The following is a 23,897-nucleotide window of genomic DNA, read 5'->3' on the forward strand; positions in this document are numbered from 1 at the left end:
TTTTAAGAGCTCTTTATATACTTTGGATACAAGTCAGATATTGGAAATATTCTCTCCCAATCTGTGATCTGTCCTTTCTTTCCTTCTTTCCTTCCTTCCTTCCTTCCCTCCCTCCCTCCTTCCTTCCTTCCTTTCTTTCTTTTTTTTCTTTTTTCTGAGATGGAGTCTCTCTCTGTCACCCAGGCTGGAGTGCAGTGGCACGATCTCGGCTCATTGCAACCTCCACCTCCCAGGTTCAAGCAATTCTCTGCCTCAGCCTCCAGAGTAGCTGGGATTACAGGTACCTGCCACCACGCCTGGCTAATTTTTTGTATTTTTAATAGAGACGGGGCTTCACCATCTTGGCCAGGCTGGTGTCCTTTCATTTCTTAATAAGGTATGTAAAAGTAAAAAAGATGTAAATTTTGAAGGAGTTAAATTTATCCATTTTCGTAGCTTATGCTTTTGGTGTGTCCTATTTATGAACTTGTTGCCTAATCCAAGGTCTTGATTTGGTTATACATTTTCTTCTAAGGGATTTATAGTTTTTGCTCTTATATTTAAGTTTATAATTCATTTTGAGTAAATTTTTTATATGATGTGAATTCATCTTTTTGCACATGGATATCCAATTGTCCCAGCAACATTTGTTAGGGAAAAAAAAAATCCTTTCTCTATTGAATTGCCTTTGTGCCTTTGTCAAAAATCAATGGATCCTAAATGTAAGAGTTTATTTCTGGACTCTCAATTCTGTTCTATTGACTACATGACCATCTTTTTGTCAGTACCACACTGTTTTTGTTGTTGTTGTTTTGAGTCGGAGTCTTGCTCTGTTGCTCAGGCTGGAGTGCAGTGGCACAATCTTGGCTCACTGCAACCTCTGCCTCCTGGGTTCAAGTGATTCTCCTGCCTCAGCCTCCTGAGGCAAAATAAGTTGATTTTTACATATTGATCTTGCACCTTGTGGCACTGTTAAATTCATATATCAGTTCTAATTTTTTTCTTTTCTTTTCCTTCTATTCCTTAGAATCTCTTACATGAAGAATTCTTGTCTTTTTCTGGTTTTGGTATCAGGGTAATACTGGTCTCATAGAATGAATTGGAAAGTGTTCCTTGATTTTCTGAGTCTGATTTCTTCTTTAAATATTTGATAAAGTTTACTAGAATTTAAATATTCGATAGAGTTTACTAGCGCATCTGTGCCTGGACTTCTTTGTGGGAAGATTTTTTATTTGTTTATTTGTTGAGACAGAGTCACTCTGTTGCCCAGTGGAATGCAGTAGTGTGATCATGGCTCACTGCAGCCTTGACCTCCCAGGCCCAAGCGATTCTCCCACCTCAGCCTCCCAAGTACCTGGGACTAAAGGCACGTGCCACCATACCTGTCTAATTGTTTTAGTTTTCGTAGAGATGGGGTCTCACTATGTTGCTCAGGCTGGTCTCAAACTACTGGGTTCAAGTGATCCTCCCTCCTTGCCTCCCAAAGTGCTGAGATTACAGGCATGAGCCACTGTGATCAGCTGAAAGATTTTTAATTATTAATTTAGTTTATTTAAATAGAAATTACATAGATAGAAATAACCCAATTAGATTGGTATGGAGCTGTTTAAATTTTTAATTTTTCTTTAAGTCAATTTGTTAATTTATGTCTTTCTAGGGATTTGTCCATTACATCTAAGTTATCTAATTTGTTGGCATTGTTTACTGAATTCTCAGAGTACTTTCTGTAGGGTTGAGTTATGCCCTCTCTTTCATTCCTGATCATGTCAATCTCTCTTCTTTCTTGATCAAACCAACTAATGATTTGTCAATTTACTGACTTCTTTTCAAAGAAACAGCTTTTGACTTTATTTTCTCTATTGTTTTTCTGTTTTATTAATTTCTATCTTATCTGTATTATTTCCTTCTTTCTGCTTTGCTTTGGATTTAGTTTGTTCTTCTTTAGTTTCTTAAGGTGGAAACATATTATTGAGACATCCCTGTTTTTCTGTAGGCATTTAAAGCTATTCATTTCCTCCTAGCTGCATCCCATAAATGTTGGTATTTTGCTTTTCCTTTTTCTTTCAGTTCAAAATATTTTCTACTTTCCCTTATTGATTCCTTTTTCAACCCATGGGTTATTTAGAAGAGTGATATTTAATTGCCAAATATTTGAGGATATCCCAAATGTATGTTGTTGATTTATAATTTAATTCCAAAGTGGTTGGAGAACATACCTTGTATAATTTAAATCTTTTTATAGTTAAAAAATTTGTTTTATGTGTGCTTGAAGAGTATCTACACTGCTGTCACTGGGTGGGATGTCAGTTAGGTCAGGCTGGTTGATAGTATTGTTCAGGTATTTAATATCCTTGCTGATTTTCTGTCTAGGTGGTCTACAAGTATTGAGAGTGGGGTATTAAAGTTTCCAGCTATAATTGCTACAATATTTCTCCTTTCCATTCAGTCATTTTTTGCTTCATGAACTTTAAGACTTGGTTATTATATGTTACATTTATAACTGCTATATTTTCCTGATGAACTGACCCTTTTATCATTATAAAATGTCCCTCTTTGTTTCTAGTAGTATTTTTTCTTTTAAAGTGTATTTTGTCTTAGTTCAAATTCAAGCAGTTTTTGCATCTGCTTTTAATTTCTGGATGCCCTCTTGTATCTTCTCTGCATTTGCAAGCTGACTCACGGTCAGCCAGGGATGTGTAGATAGCTTAGTCAGTCCTGTGTGGATGTGTGGAAAGCTTATCAAGGCCTCCTGTGACCATCTTATTTCCCAGATATCCTTAAGAAATTACTGGATAGTTTGCCAATCCATTGTTTGTCCCAGCCAGGACTAAAACCTCAAGCTATCTGAGCAACTGTTCTTCCTACCAAGTTTACTACTGTTACTTACATGCTGTTGGGCATAGGGTCTCTCCAGGTTCACTCCAAACCTACTGAGCCTTCTCCAACAGTGAGGCTGCCAGTTTTCACAGCATGTCCCTCTGTAGTAGAATAGTCTCTCACTGTTCTTAACCCAAAGTTCTATTGATTTTCATGAATAACTGCTTCTTTATTTGTTATATGCTTTTTGTCAATTTGCAAAGCCTTTAAACAGTTGCACCTCACCATTTTGTCCAGTTTCATTGTTGCTTTTGGGGAGGAGGATTTGCCTAGCTACTTACTCTGATACTAAAAGTCCCACCTCATAATTTTTTGTTATTACATTGTCTTTCTCAGGTTTTAGCATCAAGACTCTGCTGACCTTATAATAAACTGAATTGAGAAGTATTCCTTATACTTTTTGGGAAAAAAGTTTGCATCATTGTTATTTCTTCCACAAATGGATGAGAGAATTCACCTGGGCCTAGAGCTTTCTCTGTGTAAGAACTGTTTCATTTAATTTCTTGAATAATTTTACAATAATCCACAAATATAATAACCTTATAAAAGTATAATTCCACTTATAGTCACCCATTATTTGAGCTATATTTACTTCTACAAGTATAAACTCCCTCTTTATACATTTTAGACACATTTCAGACACACACTTTATATATCATATACATATTAAATACAAGCATGTATTTTGCTTTAATCAGTCAGTTGTCCTTTAAATAAATCAGACAAAAAATATAGACTTTTATATTCACCCATTAATTAATTTCTGGTTCTCTTCTCTTCCTCTACCCTGAACTCTCATCTCTGCTCCTCAGCACAGTGGGACCACCATTGCTTTGCTTGGACTCTAGTTCACTCTTACACAGTCAGAAAATTGTCCCCAGGCAGGGAGACAGAGACAACAGGAGGGGATCTGTACAGGAGGAAGGCCTGGTGTGCGATAGGAGCCCAAGAGAGGTAAGAGAGTGCCTAAGCAGTTTTTATGACCTTGAGCAGCAAGAGAGGAGTGCTTCAGTTACTCTGGCACTCTGGCAGTGTAACGAATTACTGCAAAACTTAATAGCTTAAAACAACAATAATCATGTACTATCTCTCTGGGTTTGTATGGGTCAGGAATTTATATAGAGCACAGCAGGAATGGCTTATCTCTGCTCCACAATATCTGAGGCCTTAGTCAGAAGACTCAAAGGCTGGGAGCTGAAAACATCTTAATGCTCATTTACTCACATGTCTGGCAGCTGATGCTGGCTTTCAACTGGGGCTTTAATTCCTCTCTATACGAGCCTTTTCGTGTGGTCTGAACTTCCTTGCAATATGATGGCTGGATTCTGAGGTCCACCATTCAGATGAGAGAGATGGAAAGAGCCAGCCAGAAGCTGTGTTGCTTTCTAACCTAGAAAGTCATGCAGCAAGGCTGGGTGCAGTGGCTCACGTCTGTAATCCTAACACTTTGGGAGGCCAAGGTGAGCAGATCACTTGAGGTCAGGAGTTCGAGACCAGCCTGGCCAACAAGGCAGAACCCCGTCTCTACTAAAAATACAATTAGCCAGGCATGGTGGTGCAAAACTGCAATCCCAGCTACTCAAGAGGCTGAGGCAGGAGAATCACTTGAATCTAGGAGGCAGAGGTTGCAGTGAGCCGAGATTGTGCCATTGCACTCTAGCCTGGGCTACAAGAGCTAAACTCCATTAAAAAAAAAAAAAAAAAAAGACACAGACTGGGTGAATGGATGAAAAAACAAGACCCATTGATCTGTTGCCTACAAGAAACACACTTCACCTATAAAGACACACACAGACTGAAAATAAAGGGATGGAAAAAGATATTCCATGCCCATTGAAACCAAAAAAGAACACAAGTAGCTATACTTGTATCAGACAAAATAGATTTCAAGACAGAAACTATAAGAAGAGATAAAGAAGGTCACTATATAATGATAAAGAGAGATCAATTCAGCAAGAAGATATAACAATTTTAAATATATATGAACCCAACACTGGAGCACCCAGATATATAAAGGAAATATTATGAGAGCTAAAGAGAGATATAGGTCCCAATACAATAAGAGTTGGAGACTTCAACACCCAACTTTCAGCATTGCACAGATTTTCCAGACAAAATCAACAAAGAAACATCAGACTTAATCTGCACTACAGGCCAAATGGATCTAACATATTTACAGAACATTTCACCTAACAGCTGCAGAATACACATTCTTTTCCTCAGCACATGGATCATTCTCAAGGATGGACCACATGTTAGGTCACAACACAAGTCTTAAGACCAAAAAAACTGAAATAATATCAAACATCTTCTCTGACCACAATGGAACAAAACTAGAAATTAATAACAAGAGGAATTTTGAAAGCTATATAAACACATGGAAATTACACAAGATCCCCCTGAATGACCAGTAGGTCAATGAAGAAATTAAGAAGGAGATTGAAAAATTTCTTGAAACAAATGATACTAGAAACACAACACATCCAAACCTATGGGAAACAGCAAAAGCAATACTAGGAGGGAAGTTTACAGCTGTAAGTGCCTACATCAAAAAAGAGAAAAAACTTCACATGAACAATCTAATGATACATCTTAAAAGAAACTAGAAAAGCAGCTGGGTGCGGTGGCTCACGCCTGTAATCCCAGCACTTTGGGAGGCCAAGGCAGGCGGATCATGAGGTCAGGAGATTGAGACCATCCTGGCTAACGTGGTGAAACCCTGTCTCTACTAAAAAAAATACAAAAAATTAGCTAGGTGTGGTAGCGGGCACCTGTAGTCCCACCTACTTGGGAGGCTGAGGCAGGAGAATGACGTGAACCCAGGAGGCAGAGCTTGCAGTGAGCCGAGATCGTGCCACTGCACTCTAGCCTGGGTGACAATGCGAGACTCCATCTCAAAAAAAAAAAAGAACTAGAAAAGCAAGAGCAAACCAAACCCAAAATAAATAATAAAGATCAGGGTAGAAATTAATGAAATTTATGATTACCAGAGGCTGGGAAGGGTAGTGGGGGGGTGAGGATGGGGAGATGGGGTGGTTATTGGGTACAAAAAAAATAGAAAGAATGAATAAGACCTACTATTTAATAGCACAAAGGGTGACTATAGTCAATAATAACTTAATTGTACATTTTAAAATAACTAAAAGAATGTAATTGGATTGTTTGTAATTCAAAGGATAAACACCTGAAGGGATGGATTTTATTTTAAGCCATGAAAAAGAATATTATAACAGTCAATTTTCTAAAGATAAAATCCTGACTAGTGAAGAAATGAAGGCCAAAAGTAAGATGGCTATATGTGAATATATTTTAAAAACCTGTTAGACTATAAATGCCAAAAGGAAAGCAAGGATATGGGAAACATCTGTATGACATTTATAAGTTATAAAGAGATACAAATCATAATATAGAGAGAACTAATGGAAATATACAGTTAGTATACTAAATCTTCCTGATGAGGCATCTAATTATTAGAATACAATTTAAATTCTTTGGCCTGCAGGGCCCTAATGATCTAGTCCCACCTACCTCTCTAATCTCATTTGTGTTTTTTTCCCCCTGGTTTTCCATCATCCAGCCACCCTGACCTTTTATCAGTTGCAAGAATACACCAAACACTTTCCCTTGGAAATATGAAGCTCTTCTCCTCCTTGGGCTTTTGCATATGCTGCTGGTTACCTGTCTGGAAAACTCTTTTCCTCACTCTTCACATGGCTAGCTCTTCTGTCTTCAAGTCTCAGATCTACCTTACCTGAGATCCCTGATAATGAATACCCTTGATAATGTTCTATTTCAGCACCCTGTCATCTTCCTTAGAGCACTTATCACCTTTTGTATTTACTTTTGTCAATCTCCCTCATTAGACTATTGAATCATGTAAGTCTCACTCACCCCATATTCCCAAGGCCAAATACAGGGAATACAACCATGCTCAATAAATATTTGTTGAATGAATGAAAAAAACATGAAAACCCAAGTATCAGATAATAAGGGAAAGATCCAATTATGATATATTAAGACAGGAAAATATTATATAACATTCAGATTGACCAGTGTGTAGTAGTAAATGTCTATATAAAATGATGGTACATGAAAAAAATAGGCCACAAAATAGTATGTACATGTATCATACAACTATATAAGGAAAATACATGTACATTCAAAATGATTAGAAAATAACTCAGTGTAATATAAATAGGTTTTAACAATTAGCAGGCCTTTTGTTAAAAAAAAGAAAAAGCAGGTTTCTGGCTGGGTGCAGTGGCTCATGCCTATAACCTCAGCACATTGGGAGGCTGAGGTGGGAGAATTGCTTGAGGCCAGGAGTTCCAGATCCTACCTCTTAAAAAAAAAAAAAAATAGCAGGGTGTGGTGGCATGCACCTGTGGTCCCAGCTACTCAGGAGGCTGAGGCAGGAGGATGGCTTGAGCCCAGGAGTTTGAGGCTGCAGTGAGCTATGATTGCCACTGCACTCCAGCCTGGGTGACAGAGAAAGAAGAAAGAAAAGACAGACAGAAAGAAAGAGCCTAACAATAATATTATATAAAGTCAATATTGTGGAAAACTGTTTATAAAATATTAGGTGAAGAAATGCAGCATAATATTATGTGTACATCATGATTATAACTAAGCCAAATTAAATACAGATTGAAAAAAGATATATAAATAAAAATGTTGGCCAGGCGTGGTGGCTCATGCCTGTAATCCCAGCACTTTGAGAGGCTGAGGTGGGCAGATTACAAGGTCAAGAGATCGAGACCATCCTGGTCAACATGGTGAAACCCTGTCTCTACTGAAAATACAAAAATTAGCTGGCCATGGTGGTGCACACCTATAGTCCTAGCTACTCAGGAGGGTGAGGCAGGAGAATGGCTTGAACCCGGGAGGCAGAGGTTGCAGTGAGCCAAGATCGTGCCACTGCACTCCAGCCTGGCAACAGAGTGAGACTCTGTTCCAAAAAAAAAAAAAACAAGAAATAAAAATGTCTATTGCATCTTGCATCAAGGTGATAAAATTATGCATAAAAATTGTCTTTAAAAAATTTTTAGAGCTGTTGGTCTTTTAAAAATAATATTTTATAATGGGAAATAGCCAAAAATAAGTAAAGAAGTAAAAATCACTCATCTCATCACCTAATTAATAACAACTGAACAATATTTTGAGTAAATATTCTCGGTCCTTTTCACTAATATAGGCAAGAATTTATATAAAACAAAATTAGAGTGACACTACATATATGATTTATAACCTGTTTGTTTTCATTACCAATATATCATAAATATTTTCCCAGGCTATAATGGCTTAATAATAAATTTTCAAAAACATTTTAAACAACAAGGTAACATTAGTGGTAAAGACATACATTAGTGGACTGGGCATGGCAAAAGGAATAGACTCAGAGCCCAAATCCATATTAACCTGCAACTCTTTGTTGTTGTTTTTTTTTTTTTTTTGAGACAGAGTTTCGCTCTTGTTGCCCAGACTGGAGTGCAATGGCGCGATCTTGGCTCACAGCAACCTCCGCCTCCTGGGTTCAAGCCATTCTCCTGTCTCAGCCTCCAGAGTAGCTGGGATTACAGGCATGCACCACCACACTCGGCTAATTTTGTATTTTTAGTAGAGACAGGGTTTCTCCATGTTGGTCAGTCTGGTCTAGAACTCCCGACCTCAGGTGATCCGCCCGCCTCGGCCTCCCAAAGTGCTGGGATTGCAGGCATGAGCCACCGTGCCCGGCCAACCTGCAACTGTTTAAGTTGAACACTAAGCATGTCTAAGGCTCAACTACTATATCAATAAAACAAAGCAAATACTGAAAGAAGATGAGGACTGATGCTTCTTTACAGTTATTATGAGGTATGATAAATGTAAAGAAACAATGCAGGAGAGTGAAGGAATGAAATATATACTGACAAATCCTGACTCCCAGAATCGTCTCCCAAGCACTCCATCAGACTGATAACATATAACTCACACCATATCCCCAGGAGAAGTCCGAGCTTCCTTCAGTAGATATCCCTGCGCCTGTATAACTTGGAAAAGCAGACAGTGAATTCCCAGTGTCGGCTGATGTAAAAGATGATTCTCTTGTGATGTCAGACTTGCTAAAGGCACAATTTGGGAGGAGGAGAGAAAAAAGAAAATTTTTCATATGTCCTCAAGTTTCTGTAGCATTAACTACTCAGCAACTTACTAGGTGATAAACGTGTACAAATATATCCACATAGGCAAAAATAAATGAAGAACTTGAAATTTGAGCATTATAGAAAAGTCCTAATTCCTATAGAATTGATGCAGTCATTCCAAATAATTCTAGTCATAGTTTACAATGAATACTTCAACATCTCACCTATGACATACTCTTTTTTTTTTTTTTGGAGACAGAATCTCATGCTGTCGCCCAGGCTAGAGTGCAGTGGCACGATATTGACTCACTGCAACCTCGGCCTCCTGGATTCAAATGATTCTCTTGTCTTAGTCGCCCAAGTAGCTGGGACTACAGGTGTGCACCACCACATCCAGCTCATTTTTGCATTTTAGTAGAGAAGGGGTTTCACCATGTTGCCCAGGCTGGTCTTGAACTCCTGAGCTCAGGCAATCTGCCCACCTCAGCCTCCCAAAGTGCTAGGATTTACAGGCGTGAGCCACCGCACCCAGCCGATAACATACTCTTGACAACTAAAGACATTTCAGAAATGCTAATAGTAGTATCTGATCTTGTATGGCACTTTTTATTTTTTATTTTTTGAGATGGGGTCTCGCTCTGTCACCCAGGCTGGAATGCAGTGGTGCGAACTCAGCTCACTGCAACCTCCGCCTCCTGGGTGATTCTCCCACTTTAGCTTCCCCAGTAGCTGGGACTACAGGTGCGTGCCACCATGCCTGGCTAATTTTGTTTGTACTTTTGTTTTTGTTTTTTTTGAGATGGAGTCTCGCTCTGTTGCCCAGGCTGAGTGCAGTGGCGTGATCTCGGCTCACTGCAACCTCCTCCTCCCGGGTTCAAGTGATTCTCCTGCCTCAGCCTCCTGGGTAGCTGGGACTACAGGTGTGCGCCACCATGCCCAGCCAATTTTTGTATTTTTAGTAGAGATGGGGTTTTGCCATGTTGGCCAGGCTGGTCTTGAACTCCTGACCTCAAGTGATCTGCCTGCCTCGGCCTCCCAAAGTGCTGGGACTACAGGCGCGAGCCACCGTGCCCAGCCTTTTTTTTTTTTTTGTATTTTTGGTAGAGACAGAGTTTTGCCATATTGCCCAGGCTGGTCTTGAACTCCTGAGCTCAAGTGATCCATCTGTCTTGGGCTCCCAAAGTGCTGAGACTACAGATGTGAGCCATCACGCCCAGCCTATGATTATACAATATTTTTTTTAATCACACATTGCATCTCAGGCACTAATAGAAGTTCTGAGAGACTGAAGAACCATCTTCCCTATTCTATTACTTAAAATAACTACAGCTAATATTTACTCAGCATTTACTACATGCTAAGCATCGTGCCAAGTTTTACATACATTATCTCATTAATATTTGCAACATCCTATGAGACAGGGGTCCCAATCCCTGGGGTCACAGACCAGTGCTGGTCTGTGGCCTGTTAGGAACTGGGCTGCAGAGCAGGAGGTGAGTGGCAGGTGAGTGCATGAAGCTTCATCTGTATTTACAGCAGCTCCCCATGGCTCACATTACCACCTGAGCTCTGCCTTCTGTCAGATCAGTGGTGGCATTAGACTCTCACAGAAGCACGAACTGCACATCCAAGGGATCTAGGTTGTGCATTCCTTATGGGAATCTAATGCCTGATCATCTGTCACTGTCTCCCATCATCCCCGGATGGAACTGTCTAGTTGCAGGAAAACAAGCTCAAGGCTCCCACTGATTCTACATTACGGTGAGTTGTATAATTATTTCATCATATATTACAATGTAAAAATAATAGAAATAAAGTGTATAATAAATGTAATGCACTTGAATCATCCTGAAACCATCCCTCACCCCACTGCACAGTCCATGGAAAAATTGTCTTCCACAAAACCAGTCCCTGGTGCCAAAAAGGTTGGGGACTGCTGCTATAAGATATGCTATTATCAGCTAAGTAATTTTCCCAATGTTACTCAGCTAATAAGTTATAGGACCAGGATTAAAAATCAGATGTTGGACTCCTCCTGAGTCCATGTTCTTTTTTATTTATGTTATGTTATTTTATTGTTTGTTTTTTATAATCTTGCTCTTTCTGATATTTATTTATGTTTTTTCTTTTCTTTTTTTTTTTTTTTTGAGAAGGAGTCTTGCTCTGTCGCCCAGGCTGGAGTGCAGTGGCGTGATCTTGGCTCACTGCAAGCTCCGCCTCCCGGGTTCATGCCATTCTCCTACCTCAGCCTCCTGAGTAGCTGGGACTACGGGCCCCCACCACAATGCCCGGCTAATTTTTTTGTATTTTTAGTAGAGACGGGGTTTCACCGTGTTAGCCAGGATGGTTTCGATCTCCTGACCTCCTGATCCGCCCACCTCGGCCTCCCAAAGTGTTGGGATTACAGGCGTGAGCCACCGGACCCGGCCCTATTTATGTTTTTTCTTGAAACAACATTTTGCTCTTTCACCCAGGCTAGAGTATAGTGGTGTAAACACAGCTTACTGCAGCCTTGACCTTCTGGGCTCAAGCAATCCTCCCATGTCAGCTTCTGTAGTAGCTGGGACCACAAGTGCACATCCCCACACTTGGCTATGTTTTTGTTTTGTTTTTTTTTTTTTTAATAGAGATGGGGTTTGCCATGTTGCTCATGCTGGTCTTAAACTCCTGGGCTTAAATGATCCTCCCACCTTTTGGCCTCCCATAGTGCTGGGATTATAAGTACCAAGCTCCATGTTCTGTTTTTTGTTTGTTTGTTTGTTTTTTCACTCTAATCCCATGGCAGATTATCCATGTTCTTAACTACTTTATAATACTACTTCTCAAAGTTTATGAAAATACATATGATGTTGTCATTAGCTGTTTCAGAATGAAAACTAAATGGTACTGAGAACATGACAAAAATTCTTGCTTTGTTTTATTAGCACAAGGCTTGACACCAATCTTAAGCCAAAAAACAAAACCTCTGCCATGAGCAAGTGCAATAAGTAAACAAGTACACTTTGTGTTATTACCTTTGGGAACTTGTGTCTTTCTCATGACTATCACTGGTGGGGGAAATTTCCTCCAGCTTCTCTGGAGGGGGATGATGGCTAAAAGCATGTTTTGTTATTCCTTTCCTATGAAAGACAAAACAAAGTTATATTTCCTGTATTAAAAAAATACATACAATTCAATAATTTAATCTAGAAGTTAGTCACCTACTTCCTCTGCTCTGGAACTGCACTGTCTGATATGGTAGCCACCAGTGGTTAAAATGTGGCTAGTCAGAATTGTGTTTTAAGTGTAAAACACATTGGATTTCAAGAAGAATTTGCAATACTTCATTTATTATCTTGATTACATATTAAAATGATAATATTTTGGATATATTGGGTTGTTAAACAAAATATATTCTTAAAATTAATGTCACCACAAGTTGAAAATATAGTAGATATCACCACATACCAATTAGAACAGCTAAAATTAAAAATAATGATAACACAAAATGCAGGCATGGATGTGGAGAAACTGGATGTCTCATACATGGCTGGCAGGAATGTCAAATGGTATAGCCATTCTGGAATAGTTTGACAATTTCTAATAAAACTAAACATATGCATTTACCCAGAGCCCTAGCAGTTGCACTCTTGGGCATTATGCCTAGAGAAATGAAAACTTACATTCATACAAAAATCTGTATACAAATGTTTACAGCAGCTTTATTTACAATTGAAAAAATAACTGAAAACAATTCAAATGTCCTTTAACATTGATATTTCCACATAATGAAATATTATTCAGCAATAAAGAGAAATAAACTATTGATACATGCAACAACTTGGATGGATCTCAAAAGCACCATGCTTTTCAGTGCAAAAAGCCAAAGCCAGTAGAAAAACCATTAACTACTACAGTTGACCTTGAACAACACAGGTTTAAACTGTGTGAGCCCACTTATATGCAGATTTTTTTCAATAAATATATTGGAAAATTTTTTGGAGATTTGCAACAATTTGAAGAAACTCAACAGATGAACCATGTAGCCTAGAAATATCGAAAAAATTTAAGAAAAAGGTATGTCATGAATGTGTAAAATATATGTAACTACCAGTCTATTTTTAAGTTGACTATGTTATTGGTAAGGCTTCCAGTCAACAGTAGGCTATTAGTAGTTAAGTTCTGGGGAGTCAAAAGTTAAACATGGATGTTTTACTGTACAGGGGGTCAATACCCCTAACCCCTGCATTGTTTAAGGGCCATTTATATAATGGTATATTGGACAAAACTATAGTGGTAGAGAACAGATTAATGGTTGCCAGGGATGGAGACAAGAGTGGATATAATTATAAAGGGATAGGGATACCCAGTGAAGTTCCTTGGTGGTGATGAAACAGCTCTCTATCTTGATTTATAGTCGTATTTGCAGTAATCTGTAAATGGGACCAAATTGCATATAAAGAACTATGTACACACATACACACACACAGGAGTGGATGTAAAAACTGGATAAGGTCTGTAGGTCTACTTAACAGTATTGTACCAATGTCATTTTCCTGGCTTTGAAATTATACCATAGTTACATAAGATGTCATCATTGGGGGAAGGTGAGTGAAAAGTTCATGGGATTCTTGGTACTATTTTTACAACTTCCTGTGAGTCTATATTTCAAAATAAAAAGGTAAAAAAATTTCACTTTTATTTTATTTTTTGAGATGGGGTCTTGCTGTGTTGTCCAAGCTGGAGTACAGTGGTGTGGTCATAGCTCACTGCAGCCTTGACCTCGTGGGCTCAAGGGATTCTTCTGTCTCAGCCTCCTGTGTAGCTGAGACTACAGGTACTCACCACCACACTTGGCTAATTATTTAATTTTTAATTTTTTTTTTTGTAGAGATTGGGATCTTGCTATGTTGCTCAGGCTGGTCTCTAACTCCTGGCCTCAAATGATCCTCCTACCTCAGCCTCCCAAAGTACTGGGATTTGAGACATGAGCCACTGCATTCGGCCAATTTCACCTTTCTTTTTTAATGTGACCACCTGAAAATTTTAAATTACATATGTGGCTTATATCATATTTGTATTGAATATTGCTGCTCTAGAGACTTCAATGTGTGCACTGGATTAAGCTATGGGGTCAATCATTACATGTTGCAGTAATCTATGGGGTCAATCAATATATGTTCCTAGTAATCTACGGTAGACTTTCCTCACAAAATTCTGTAGTCAAATACATTTAGGAACTGTAATAGGTTAAACAAAGTTACACAGATTTCTTTACAAGAGATCTTCCAGGTCTTTAATATGCAAATGTATAGCATAAATCTCACATACTCTTATTTCAAAGGAAACTAAGGCACAGAGGGATTAAGTAACCTGCTTAAGGTCATTTGGTTAGTAAGCGATGAAGCCAAGATTCAAATCCTAGTAATCTGGCTCTCAGAGGAAGGCCTCTAGAAGGAAATGAAGAGTTTGAGATTTTAGTGAATTGTACCATTGTTCTATATAAAGATAAAGCTAAGAGCCCAGTCAGTGGAGCTTGCACTTTAAATTATTTCTCAAACTGTGGAGATCAATTTGTGCAGACTTACCTGTATGTCTCTCATTCAGTGGTCCTACAACCAAGAGCTTGTCTTTGAAAAAGTGGAAAGGATAAGAAATACAAATTCAAGCTATGAAATAGAGACTTAAGACATTTTTTTAGTCTGCCAGGGAAATCTATGAATTGACAATTAGATAATAACAAAAAATATCATTAAATTTAATAATGGCACTATGACTACATACAAAAATGTCCATAATTTTTAGAGATGCATAATGACATATATAGGAGTGAAATGGCAGTATCTGCAGTTTTGCTTTCCTTATTTCACAGAGAGGCGCAGAGAAGTTAATGAAAGGATAAGGAGGCCAGGCGCGGTGGCTCACGCCTGTAATCCCAGCACTTTGGGAGGCTGAGGCGGGCAGATCACGAGGTCAGGAGATCAAGACCATCCTGGTTAACATGGTGAAACCCTGTCTCTACTAAAAATACAAAAAATTAGCTGGGCATGGTGGCGGGCACCTGTAGTCTCAGCTACTCGGGAGGCTGAGGCAGAAGAATGGCGTGAACCCAGGAGACGGAGCTTGCAGTGAGCCAAGATGGCACCACTACACTCCAGCCTGGGCGACAGAGTGAGACTCCGTCTCAAAAAAAAAAAAGAAAAGGATAAGGAAGATAGATGAAGCAAATATATTAACTTTGTTAACTGTTAAATGTGGGGTGACAGGTAGTTCATGATACTATTCTCTATATGTTTATGTTTGAAATTTTTCATTAAAAAATGTTAAGCTGTATGTTGAAAATCATTCCTTTCCCATACTCTTTTCAACAATTATAATTTTTAATGGCTAGGTAGAAAACTAAAGTTACTGCTTCAAAGCAGGTTATCATTATTATAACATCTAAAGTAAAAATTGCTTTGAATTTGCTCCCATTAAGATACATTTTATCTTCATTATCTTCGTTATTCACTTCATCCTGACTCCAGCTATAGAATCATCTTTTGGGCCTTATAGGGAGTATCAAATCAACAATCAAGAACAAGTAGGCCAGGCACGGTGGCTCACATCTATAATCCCAGCACTTTGGGAGACTGAGGCAGACAGATCACTAGAGTCCAGGAGTTCAGGACCAGCCTGGGGCGAAACCCCATCTCTACTAAAAATACAAAAATTAGCTGGGCATGTAGTCCTGCGACTTGGGAAGCTGAGGTGGGAGAATCACTTGAACCTAGGAGGTGGAGGTTGCAACTGAGCCAAGATGGCACCACTGCACTCCAACCTGTGCGACAGAGACTCCATCACAAAAAAAAAAAAAAAAAAGAAAGAAAACTGATATAACTATACTAGTTAATAATAATTCTGGCCCAACAAGTGCCTATCATTTTTTTCCATACAAGATTTTTTTTAACTTTCAGAATGGTTGGACTTAATCATAAAAGCAGATTTTTAGCTAAACCTCAGTCACTTTATTGGGAAAAGACAGTTTCCTCACATTTTTTTTTTTTTTTAAGTAGGAACAACACATTCCAAATCTAAGAGATGACTGTTTCTTCTTCCTAGTTCCCAAAGAGTTTACTAGGAACTAAACTGCTACCATGTAGATATCTTATTCCTTAATAAATAATAGGCTTCTGAAAGGCAAAGAGAGGTTCTAGACTTATTTTCTTTGTATGCCTATTGTATCCCAAGTAAAAGTGCGAAGGGACAAGGAAAATACCATTTATTGAGGATGTATATGTGTCAAGCTCCAAACCATCATTTTATTCTTATTTTATTTTTATTTATTTATTTTTTTGAGAGTCTTCCTCTGTCACCCAGACTGGAGTACAGTGGCGTGATCTCGGCTCACGGCAACCTCTGCCTCCCAGGTTCAAGCAATTCTCATGCCTCAGCCTCCCAAGTAGCTGAGATTACAGGCATGTGCCACTATGCCCAGCTAATTTTTTGCATTTTTAGTAGAGACAGGGTTTCACCATGTTGCCCAGGCTGGTTTTGAATTCCTGAGCTCAGGCAATCGCCCACCTTGGCCTCCCAACGTGCTAGGATTACAGGTGTGGGGGTCCACACCATCATTTTAAATAAGCTTTTGGATAAGGTGTTATTCCTATATTACAGAAACGAAGGCTCAGTGATGTAGTAATTTGCCTAAAAGTCACGTGGCTAGAAGACAGCCTAGCCAGAAACCCAAGAATGATTCAAAATATCATGCTTGCAATTATCATGTATGTGCATAATAGTTAATATTTAATAAATTAAATTAAATTAAATAGTTAATAAATATTAATAGTTAAGTTAATTAATATATTTATGGTTGCTAAAATTACATAGCTAAATGAAAGGAAAAGTTAATATTTAATTAATACATTTATTTATAGTTAATATTTAATTAATAAATTTATGGTTGCTAAAATTATATAGCTCCATGAAGGAAAAAAAAAATTGGAATTTGGGGTTAAAGCCCAAGCTCAACTCCTGACTTTTTTGGCTATATAATCTTAAAATATGTAACATTTCTGATATAATTTCATCTTCTGAAAGACTGAAGATAATCATACCCACTTTACAGAGTTGTTAAGATCAAAAAGTGAAATGAGCTGGGCATGGTGGCTCACGCCAACACTTTGGGAGGCCAAAGTGGGAGAACTGCTTGAGTCCAGGAGTTTGGGACCAGCCTGGGCAACATAGTGGGACCCCGTCTCTACCAAAAAAAAATTTTTTTTTAATTAGCCAGTTTGGTGGTGTGCACCTGTAGTCTCAGCTACTCAAGAAGCTACATTGTGAGGATCACCTGAGCTCATAGGTGGAGGCTGCAGTGAGCAAGGGTTGTACCACTGCCCTCCAGCCTGGACAACTGAGCAAGACCCTGTCTCCAAAAAAAAAAAAAGTGAAGGCCCTTTTGGAAGTGTAAAGCATTAATAAATGTATGACACTATTATTACTTTCTAAATTATTATACAACACTTCAGTCAGGGTAGGGGGCAGCTCTTTTTATTTTTTTATTATTTATTTATTTATTTTGAGACGGAGTTTCGCTCGTCACTCAGGCTGGAGTGCGATGGCGTGACCTCCGCTCACTGCAACCTCTGCCTCCCGGGTTCACGTGATTCTCTTGCCTCATCCTCTCAAGTAGCTGGGTTTACAGGCCCCCGCCACCATGCCCGGCCAATTTTTTTTGCATTTTTAGTAGAGATGGGGTTTCGCCATGTTGGCCAGGCTGGTCTCGAACTCCTGGCCTCAAGTGATCCGCCCGCCTCAGCCTCCCAAAGTGCTGGGATTACAAGCGTGAGCCACCACGGCGGGCCGTGGGGGTGGATCTTTTTAAAGCCAGAAATATTTGCTCTTAAAGTCTCAAAAGCAAAACTGATCTTTATGGATGCTGGTGGTTAATTGCAGAGGTGGAGAGGCAGTATGTGTGATGGTTATGACCACAGGCTTCAGAATCAGATCGACATCAGGTTTGTACCTCTCAGCTCTACCACCTTCAAGCTGTGTGATCTTTGGCATGCTACAATCTTTAATTCTGGGATCTTTATCTGTAGAATGTGCAAAATAATGTTCCCAATCTGATATCATTGATAGGCGTGAGCAAATGTATGTAAATAGCTTTGCACAGTGTCAAGTGAGCACTTTCCTGGAGCCCTCAGTTAGCTATTAATAACTTCTCGAGCTACCATGGCCATTAACAATGGGACCTGAAGCACTGCGGATGCTACACATGCTTCAGCAGACCCAGTACTTGATTTCAGGAATTACAGACCAAGGGCGACACGCCCTCAGCTGGAGATGGAGGAAGAAGGGGCAGCGTCCAGCAGGGCTGAGAGGAGAGAATTCCGAAGAAAAATCTCTCCCCAGCCCTGGGAAAGGAAAGGAACGAAGGACTGGTCAAGGAGGGTCCCCAGAGCGCCCGCCGCCCGCCCCGGCTGGGGTGGCTGAGCAGTCCACTCACAGCTCCAAGTTCTGTGGCACCGCCTTCCGAGTGTATCTGGAGATCATCCTCCTCCTCCTCCTCCTCAGGCGCGGCCCGGGCGGGCACGCCAGGGTGGGGGCCTCCGGGCCTGGCCCTCCCGCCGGCTCCGGCCCGGCCCCTCCCGCCACCTACCGGCCCCGTCTCGCCCCGTCACCTAGACTCCGAGCCGCCACCTCCCCAGGGTCCCCACCTCTCCAGTCCTCCGACCTCCCTGCTTTGCCGCGGGGGCGGAAGTGACGAAGGCCCCCGGGCACCCGCAAAATGCTCCCGCCGACGCACAGCAGTGACGACACACAAGGTTTCGGGGACTGAGCGGGTTTCAGGCTTTCAGGATTTCCGCTGGCTTCAGGTTCCGGGCAGGCGACGGGACAGAGCCTGATCCAGGCTTCGGCGGCCAGTGGCAGCTCTCAATCAGCTCTCGCAGTCGGAGAGGCGGCTAAGGGAAGGTGCCACAGCAGAGACGCGCAGGAGAGGCCCTAGAACCGTAAGAGAAATTGGCTTCATTTTGTTAGATGGCAGGAGGGAGCCTAGACTGGGTAAAGAGCACTAGACTCCAAGTCAAGCCCCTGCTGCTTGGTCGCTTCTCTTTCTGTACTCTGGGTTTTCTCATATGTACAGTGAGGCATTAGCCTGAGTGATCGTAGAGTCCCTTCCAGTTCTGACACCAAATTCTGCATGATGTGTGTTTGGCATTATGGGGTGGATGGATAAAATTACTGTCTGTCCCTCTGGGTTGAAAGGCAAAATGATGATTTGGTCAGACTGTGGTGAGTGGGTGTCTGGATAAGAAGAAGCAGGTTCTTTATGAGTCTCTTAGAAAGCTGAGTAAGATTGGAATCACGGAGTTAGGGTGGTCCATCCACCGCCATTTCTTCCTTTACCAAGCATCACCTGGCAGCAAGAATAAACTAGTACTCTTATTTAGGAAAACCCTTAGAAAATTAAGGATAAGTAAGGAAAACCCTTAGAAAATTAAGAGGTATCAATGCAACCTCCATCAAAATACCAATGACATTCTTCACAGTCATAGAAAAAAGATCCTAAAATTTATATGGAACCACAAAAGAGTCAGAATAGCCAAAGCTATCCTGAGCAAAAAGAACAAAACTGGAAGAATCACATTACCTGACTTAAGATTATACAACAGAGTTATAGTAACCAAAACAAAATGGCACTGGCATAAAAACAGGAACAGAATAGAGAACCCAGAAACAAATCCATATGTCTGCAGTGAATTCATTTTCAGCAAAGGTACCAAAAACATACATTGGGGAAAAGACAATCTCTTCAATAAATGGTACTGGGAAAACTGATACCCATATGCAGAAGAATGAAACCAGACCCACTACCTCCCACCATATACAAAAATCAAGTCAAAATGGATTAGAGACTTAAATCTAAGCCCTCAAACTATGAAACTACTAAAAGGGAATATTGGGGAAACTCTCTAGGACATTAGAGTGGGCAAAGATTTCCTGAGTAATACCCCACAAACAGAGGCAGCCAAAACAAAAATGGACAAATGGGAGCACATCAAGTTAAAAAGCTTCTGCACAGCAAAGGAAACAATCAACAAAGTGAAGAGAGAACCCACAGAATGGGAGAAAATATTTGTAAACTACCCGTCTGACAAGGGATTAATAACCAAAATATATAAGGAGCTCAAACAACTCTCTAGGAAGCAGTCTAATAATTGATTAAAAATTGGATAAAAACTCTGAATAGACATTTCTCAAAGAAGACATAAAAATGGCAAACAGGTTTATGAAAAAGTGCTCAATATCATTGATTATCAGGGAAATGCAAATCAAAACTACAATAAGATAGCATCTCACCCCAGTTAAAATGGCTGTTATCCATAAGACAGGCAATAACAAATGCTGGCAAGGATTTGGAGAAAACACTGTTGGTGAGAATGTAAATTAGTGCAGTCACTATGGAGAACAGTTTTGGAGATTCCTCAAGAAACTAAAAATAGAGCTACTATATGATCCAGCAATCCCACTGCTGAGTATTTACCCAAAAGAAAGGAAATCAGTATATCAAAGAGATATCTGCACTCCCATGTTTATTGCAGCACTATTCTCAGTAGCCAAGATTTGGAAGCAACCTAAGTGTCCATCAACAGATAATGAAGAAAATGTGGTACATACACACAACGGAGTACTTTTCAGCCATAAAAAAAAAAAAATGAGATTCTGTTATTTGTAACAACATGGATGGAACTGGAGATCATTATGTTAAGTGAAATAAGGCTGGCACAGAAAGATAAACTTCAAATGTTCTCACTAATTTGTAGGAGCTAAAAATTAAAACAGTTGAACTCATGGAGATAGCAAGTAGAAGGATGGTTACCAGAGGCTGGAAAGGGTTACAGAGGGTTTGTGGGGGAGTCGGATACTTAAAGCGTACAAAAAAATAGAGTGAATGAAAACTAGTATTTGGTAGCACAACAGGGTGACTATAGTAAATAATAATTTAATTGTACATTTAAAAATAACAAAGTTCAGATGAGAGCATGTCCTGGCTACAAAAATTTTTTTTAATAAAAATAACTAAAAGAGTATAATTAGATTGTTTGTAACACAAAGGATAAATGCTTAAGGCGATGGATATCTCATTTACCCTGAGGTGCTTATTATGCATTATATATACCTGTATCAAAATATCTCATGTACCCCATAAATATATACACCTACTATGCACCCTTAAAAATTTTAAAAAAACAGCACTTTGGGAGGCCGAGGCAGGTGGGTCACGAGGTCAGGAGTTTGAGACCAGCCTGGCCAATATGGTAAAACCCTGTCTCTACTAAAAATACAAAAATTAACCGGGTGTGGTGGTGTGCACCTATAGTCCCAGCTACTTGGGAGGCTGAGGCAAAAGAATCGCTTGAACCTGGGAGGCAGAGGTTGCAGTGAGCTGCGATCACTCCACTGCACTCCAGCCTGGGCGACAGAGCAAGACTCCATCTCAAAAAAAAAAAAGAAAAAAAGAAAATAAAGATATACCTACCATCCCATGAGACTTGAAAAAGGGGCAAATTTAGGACAGAGGTAAGATGACAGGACATGAATGTTTTGTAGTTCTGAATTCCTCTACACCATACAATGTTCATAAAAGAGAGAGATGTACCTTCTGTAGAGCAAGAGAGATTGTTCTTTAGAGTTTAAATAACAAAATTTTAAAGCAGGGAGAGATTTTAGAGATGGTAGATAACTTGTCCTAAATTAAAGAAAAAAACCCAGAAAGAGAAAGTGAAATGTCCACAGTGGCACAACTAATTAGTGGCAGAACTGGGGTTTTTGATAGTATGTAAACAGTAGATGTTAGTGCAGTGTTTCTCGAAATATGTTACACATACCACTGCTAGTACAAGGGCAAACATTAAAAATTTCCTTCTTCACTTCCAAAATAGGAAAAATATAAAAAATAAAGATTTTATTCTTACATACTTACTAATTGGGGAATGTGATACTAGATTTCTATTCACTGTATTATATCAAGATTTCCTTTTAACGTAATTTTAAAGATAAAGTTTTAAGTGTAAAGTGTCATTAAAAATAATATTAGGCCAGGTGCCTATAATCCCAGCACTTTGGGAGACCAAGGTGGAAGAACTGCTTGAGCTCAGGCGTTCTAGGCCAGCCTGGGCAACATGGCAAAACCTTGCCTCTACTAAAAATACAAAAAAAAATTAGCTGGGCATGGTGGCATGCACCTGTGGTCCCAGCTACTTGGGAGGCTGAGGTGGGAGGATGGCTTGAGCCCAAGAGGTGGAGGTTGCAATGAGCTGTGATCATGCCGCTGCACTCCAGCCTGGGCAACAAGAGTGAAACTCCATCTCAAATGAATAAATAAAGTTTAAAAAAATGAAATAAATATTACTGTAGGTGGTGTATGGTTAAGGCAAAAACCATGATGATGGTATGTGGCTAAATTTTATTTTTTTATTTTTTATTTTTATTTATTTATTTTTTTTAGGTGGAGTCTTGCTCTGTCACCCAAGCTGGAGTGCAGTGGCATGATCTTGGCTCATTGCAACCTCTGCCTCCTAGGTTCAAGTGATTCTCCTGCTTTAGCCTCCCGAGTAGCTAGGATCACAGGTGCATGCCACCACACCCAGCTAATTTTTGTATTTTTAGCAGAGATAGGGTTTCAGCATGTTGGCCAGGCTGGTCTCAAACTCCTGACCTCCAGTGATCTGCCTGCCTCGGCCTCCCAAAGTGCTAGGATTACATGCATGAACCACTGTGCCTGGCCTAACTAAATTTTGGAAAACAATGTTCATAGAATCATCTAAAAGAGTTCAGATGTTACTTCTGCATTGTTCTATGTGGTTTATATTTTGGAACTTTAAACATAGTTTTCAAAGAAGAATGGAAGAAACCATGAAGCTTGCTACGATGGAAGACACAGTGGAGTACCGCCTGTTCCTGATACCAGATGAGTCAAGGGACTCAGATAAACACAAAGAGGTTCTTCAGAAGTACATTGAGAGAATAATGACTCAGTTTGCACCTATGCTGGTCCCCTACATCTGGCAGAATCAGCCTTTCAATCTTAAATATAAACCTGGGAAAGGTAAGGCTCTTTTACTTGTTTGGATTAGTGTGACTTTTAATGTTATCCTGACAACAGTGATGTGTAATAGTCCACACTTCACTCAGTGTTGCCAGGAAGAGATTAATACACTAAACTTTTTAGATGAGTAATACTTGTCTATATTCAGTTAGCCTTAAAGCTTTTTTTTAAAAAAATCACATTAATGAAAACTTTCTAAATTTGCCTTAGGAATTAGCATATACTAAACATTATTAAACTCATGGTTATTCTTTTGAACTTTAGTTACTACACTATGCCATAATGTATCTAAGTATCTATACTAAATAGTTTCAGGCATCTGGCTTTAATCATGGTTCCTTTTGCTGTTACTCAGTATTCCTTATTTTGATGATGTGTTCGATAGGCTGCCTTGTTTCATATAGCCGTTTGGTGAGGATCTGAGTGGCTCTGCCCGGCTTATAAAGATAAATAATTGGGCTTTATGACTAATATTTGCCACTTACAAGCATTTTGAGGTTTCTTCATTGCTTCCCTGTGTTGTTGGTGCTTGAGATCTGACCTCTGGCAAAATATGGCACTCTGTCCTGTTATGAGAAAAACCCAGGATTAATCTAGGAGGGAGCGGAGAGACCAAAGAATGACTCAGACAGGTCTATCTTGGCAAATAGATGAGTGTATTAGGATTTACAGACAGGACACTGCTGGGCAGCATCAGGACAGCTCTAGAAATCCACCCCACCTCCCATCTTTAAGTTGCTTGTAAGCTAATTTTTTGGCTCTTTGCCTACTGCGTATATGCAATGACACTGTTTTCCTTAGTATGTTCCCAGCCATGCCCTGCAATGTTTGGGTTCTCAGGACCTGCT

The 23,897-nt window shown here is 39.7% G+C and overlaps 2 protein-coding genes across 18 annotated transcripts in view; one reads left to right on the top strand and one right to left on the bottom strand.

The window, feature by feature from the left end:
* The window catches only part of FAM149B1 (family with sequence similarity 149 member B1), a 73,448-nt gene extending 54,873 nt beyond the window's left edge, over positions 1 to 18,575 (bottom strand). For 9 of the 12 annotated variants that reach the window (XM_063670493.1, XM_054503793.2, XM_054503799.2 and 6 more), the window contains exons 1-3: positions 18,445 to 18,575; positions 11,993 to 12,097; positions 8,828 to 8,957 (exon numbers count right to left, since the gene is read on the bottom strand). In XM_063670493.1, coding sequence (XP_063526563.1) covers positions 8,828 to 8,957; positions 11,993 to 12,097; positions 18,445 to 18,491 — 282 coding nt within the window. In that variant the 5' untranslated portion in view covers positions 18,492 to 18,575. Of the gene's footprint in view, positions 1 to 8,827; positions 8,958 to 11,992; positions 12,098 to 13,323; positions 13,391 to 18,444 lie in introns of all 12 variants that reach the window. The other 3 variants (XM_063670492.1, XM_063670495.1, XM_063670496.1) reach the window with 3 other exon arrangements.
* The window catches only part of ECD (ecdysoneless cell cycle regulator), a 39,777-nt gene continuing 34,394 nt past the window's right edge, over positions 18,515 to 23,897 (top strand). For 5 of the 6 annotated variants that reach the window (XM_054503781.2, XM_054503787.2, XM_054503780.2 and 2 more), the window contains exons 1-2: positions 18,694 to 18,949; positions 22,832 to 23,049. In XM_054503781.2, coding sequence (XP_054359756.1) covers positions 22,845 to 23,049 — 205 coding nt within the window. In that variant the 5' untranslated portion in view covers positions 18,694 to 18,949; positions 22,832 to 22,844. Of the gene's footprint in view, positions 18,950 to 22,831; positions 23,050 to 23,897 lie in introns of all 6 variants that reach the window. The other variant, XM_054503783.2, reaches the window with a different exon arrangement.

The sequence above is a fragment of the Pongo pygmaeus genome, chromosome 8, assembly GCF_028885625.2.
Source record: "Pongo pygmaeus isolate AG05252 chromosome 8, NHGRI_mPonPyg2-v2.0_pri, whole genome shotgun sequence".
In the NCBI taxonomy this organism is placed as follows: Eukaryota; Metazoa; Chordata; class Mammalia; order Primates; family Hominidae; genus Pongo; species Pongo pygmaeus.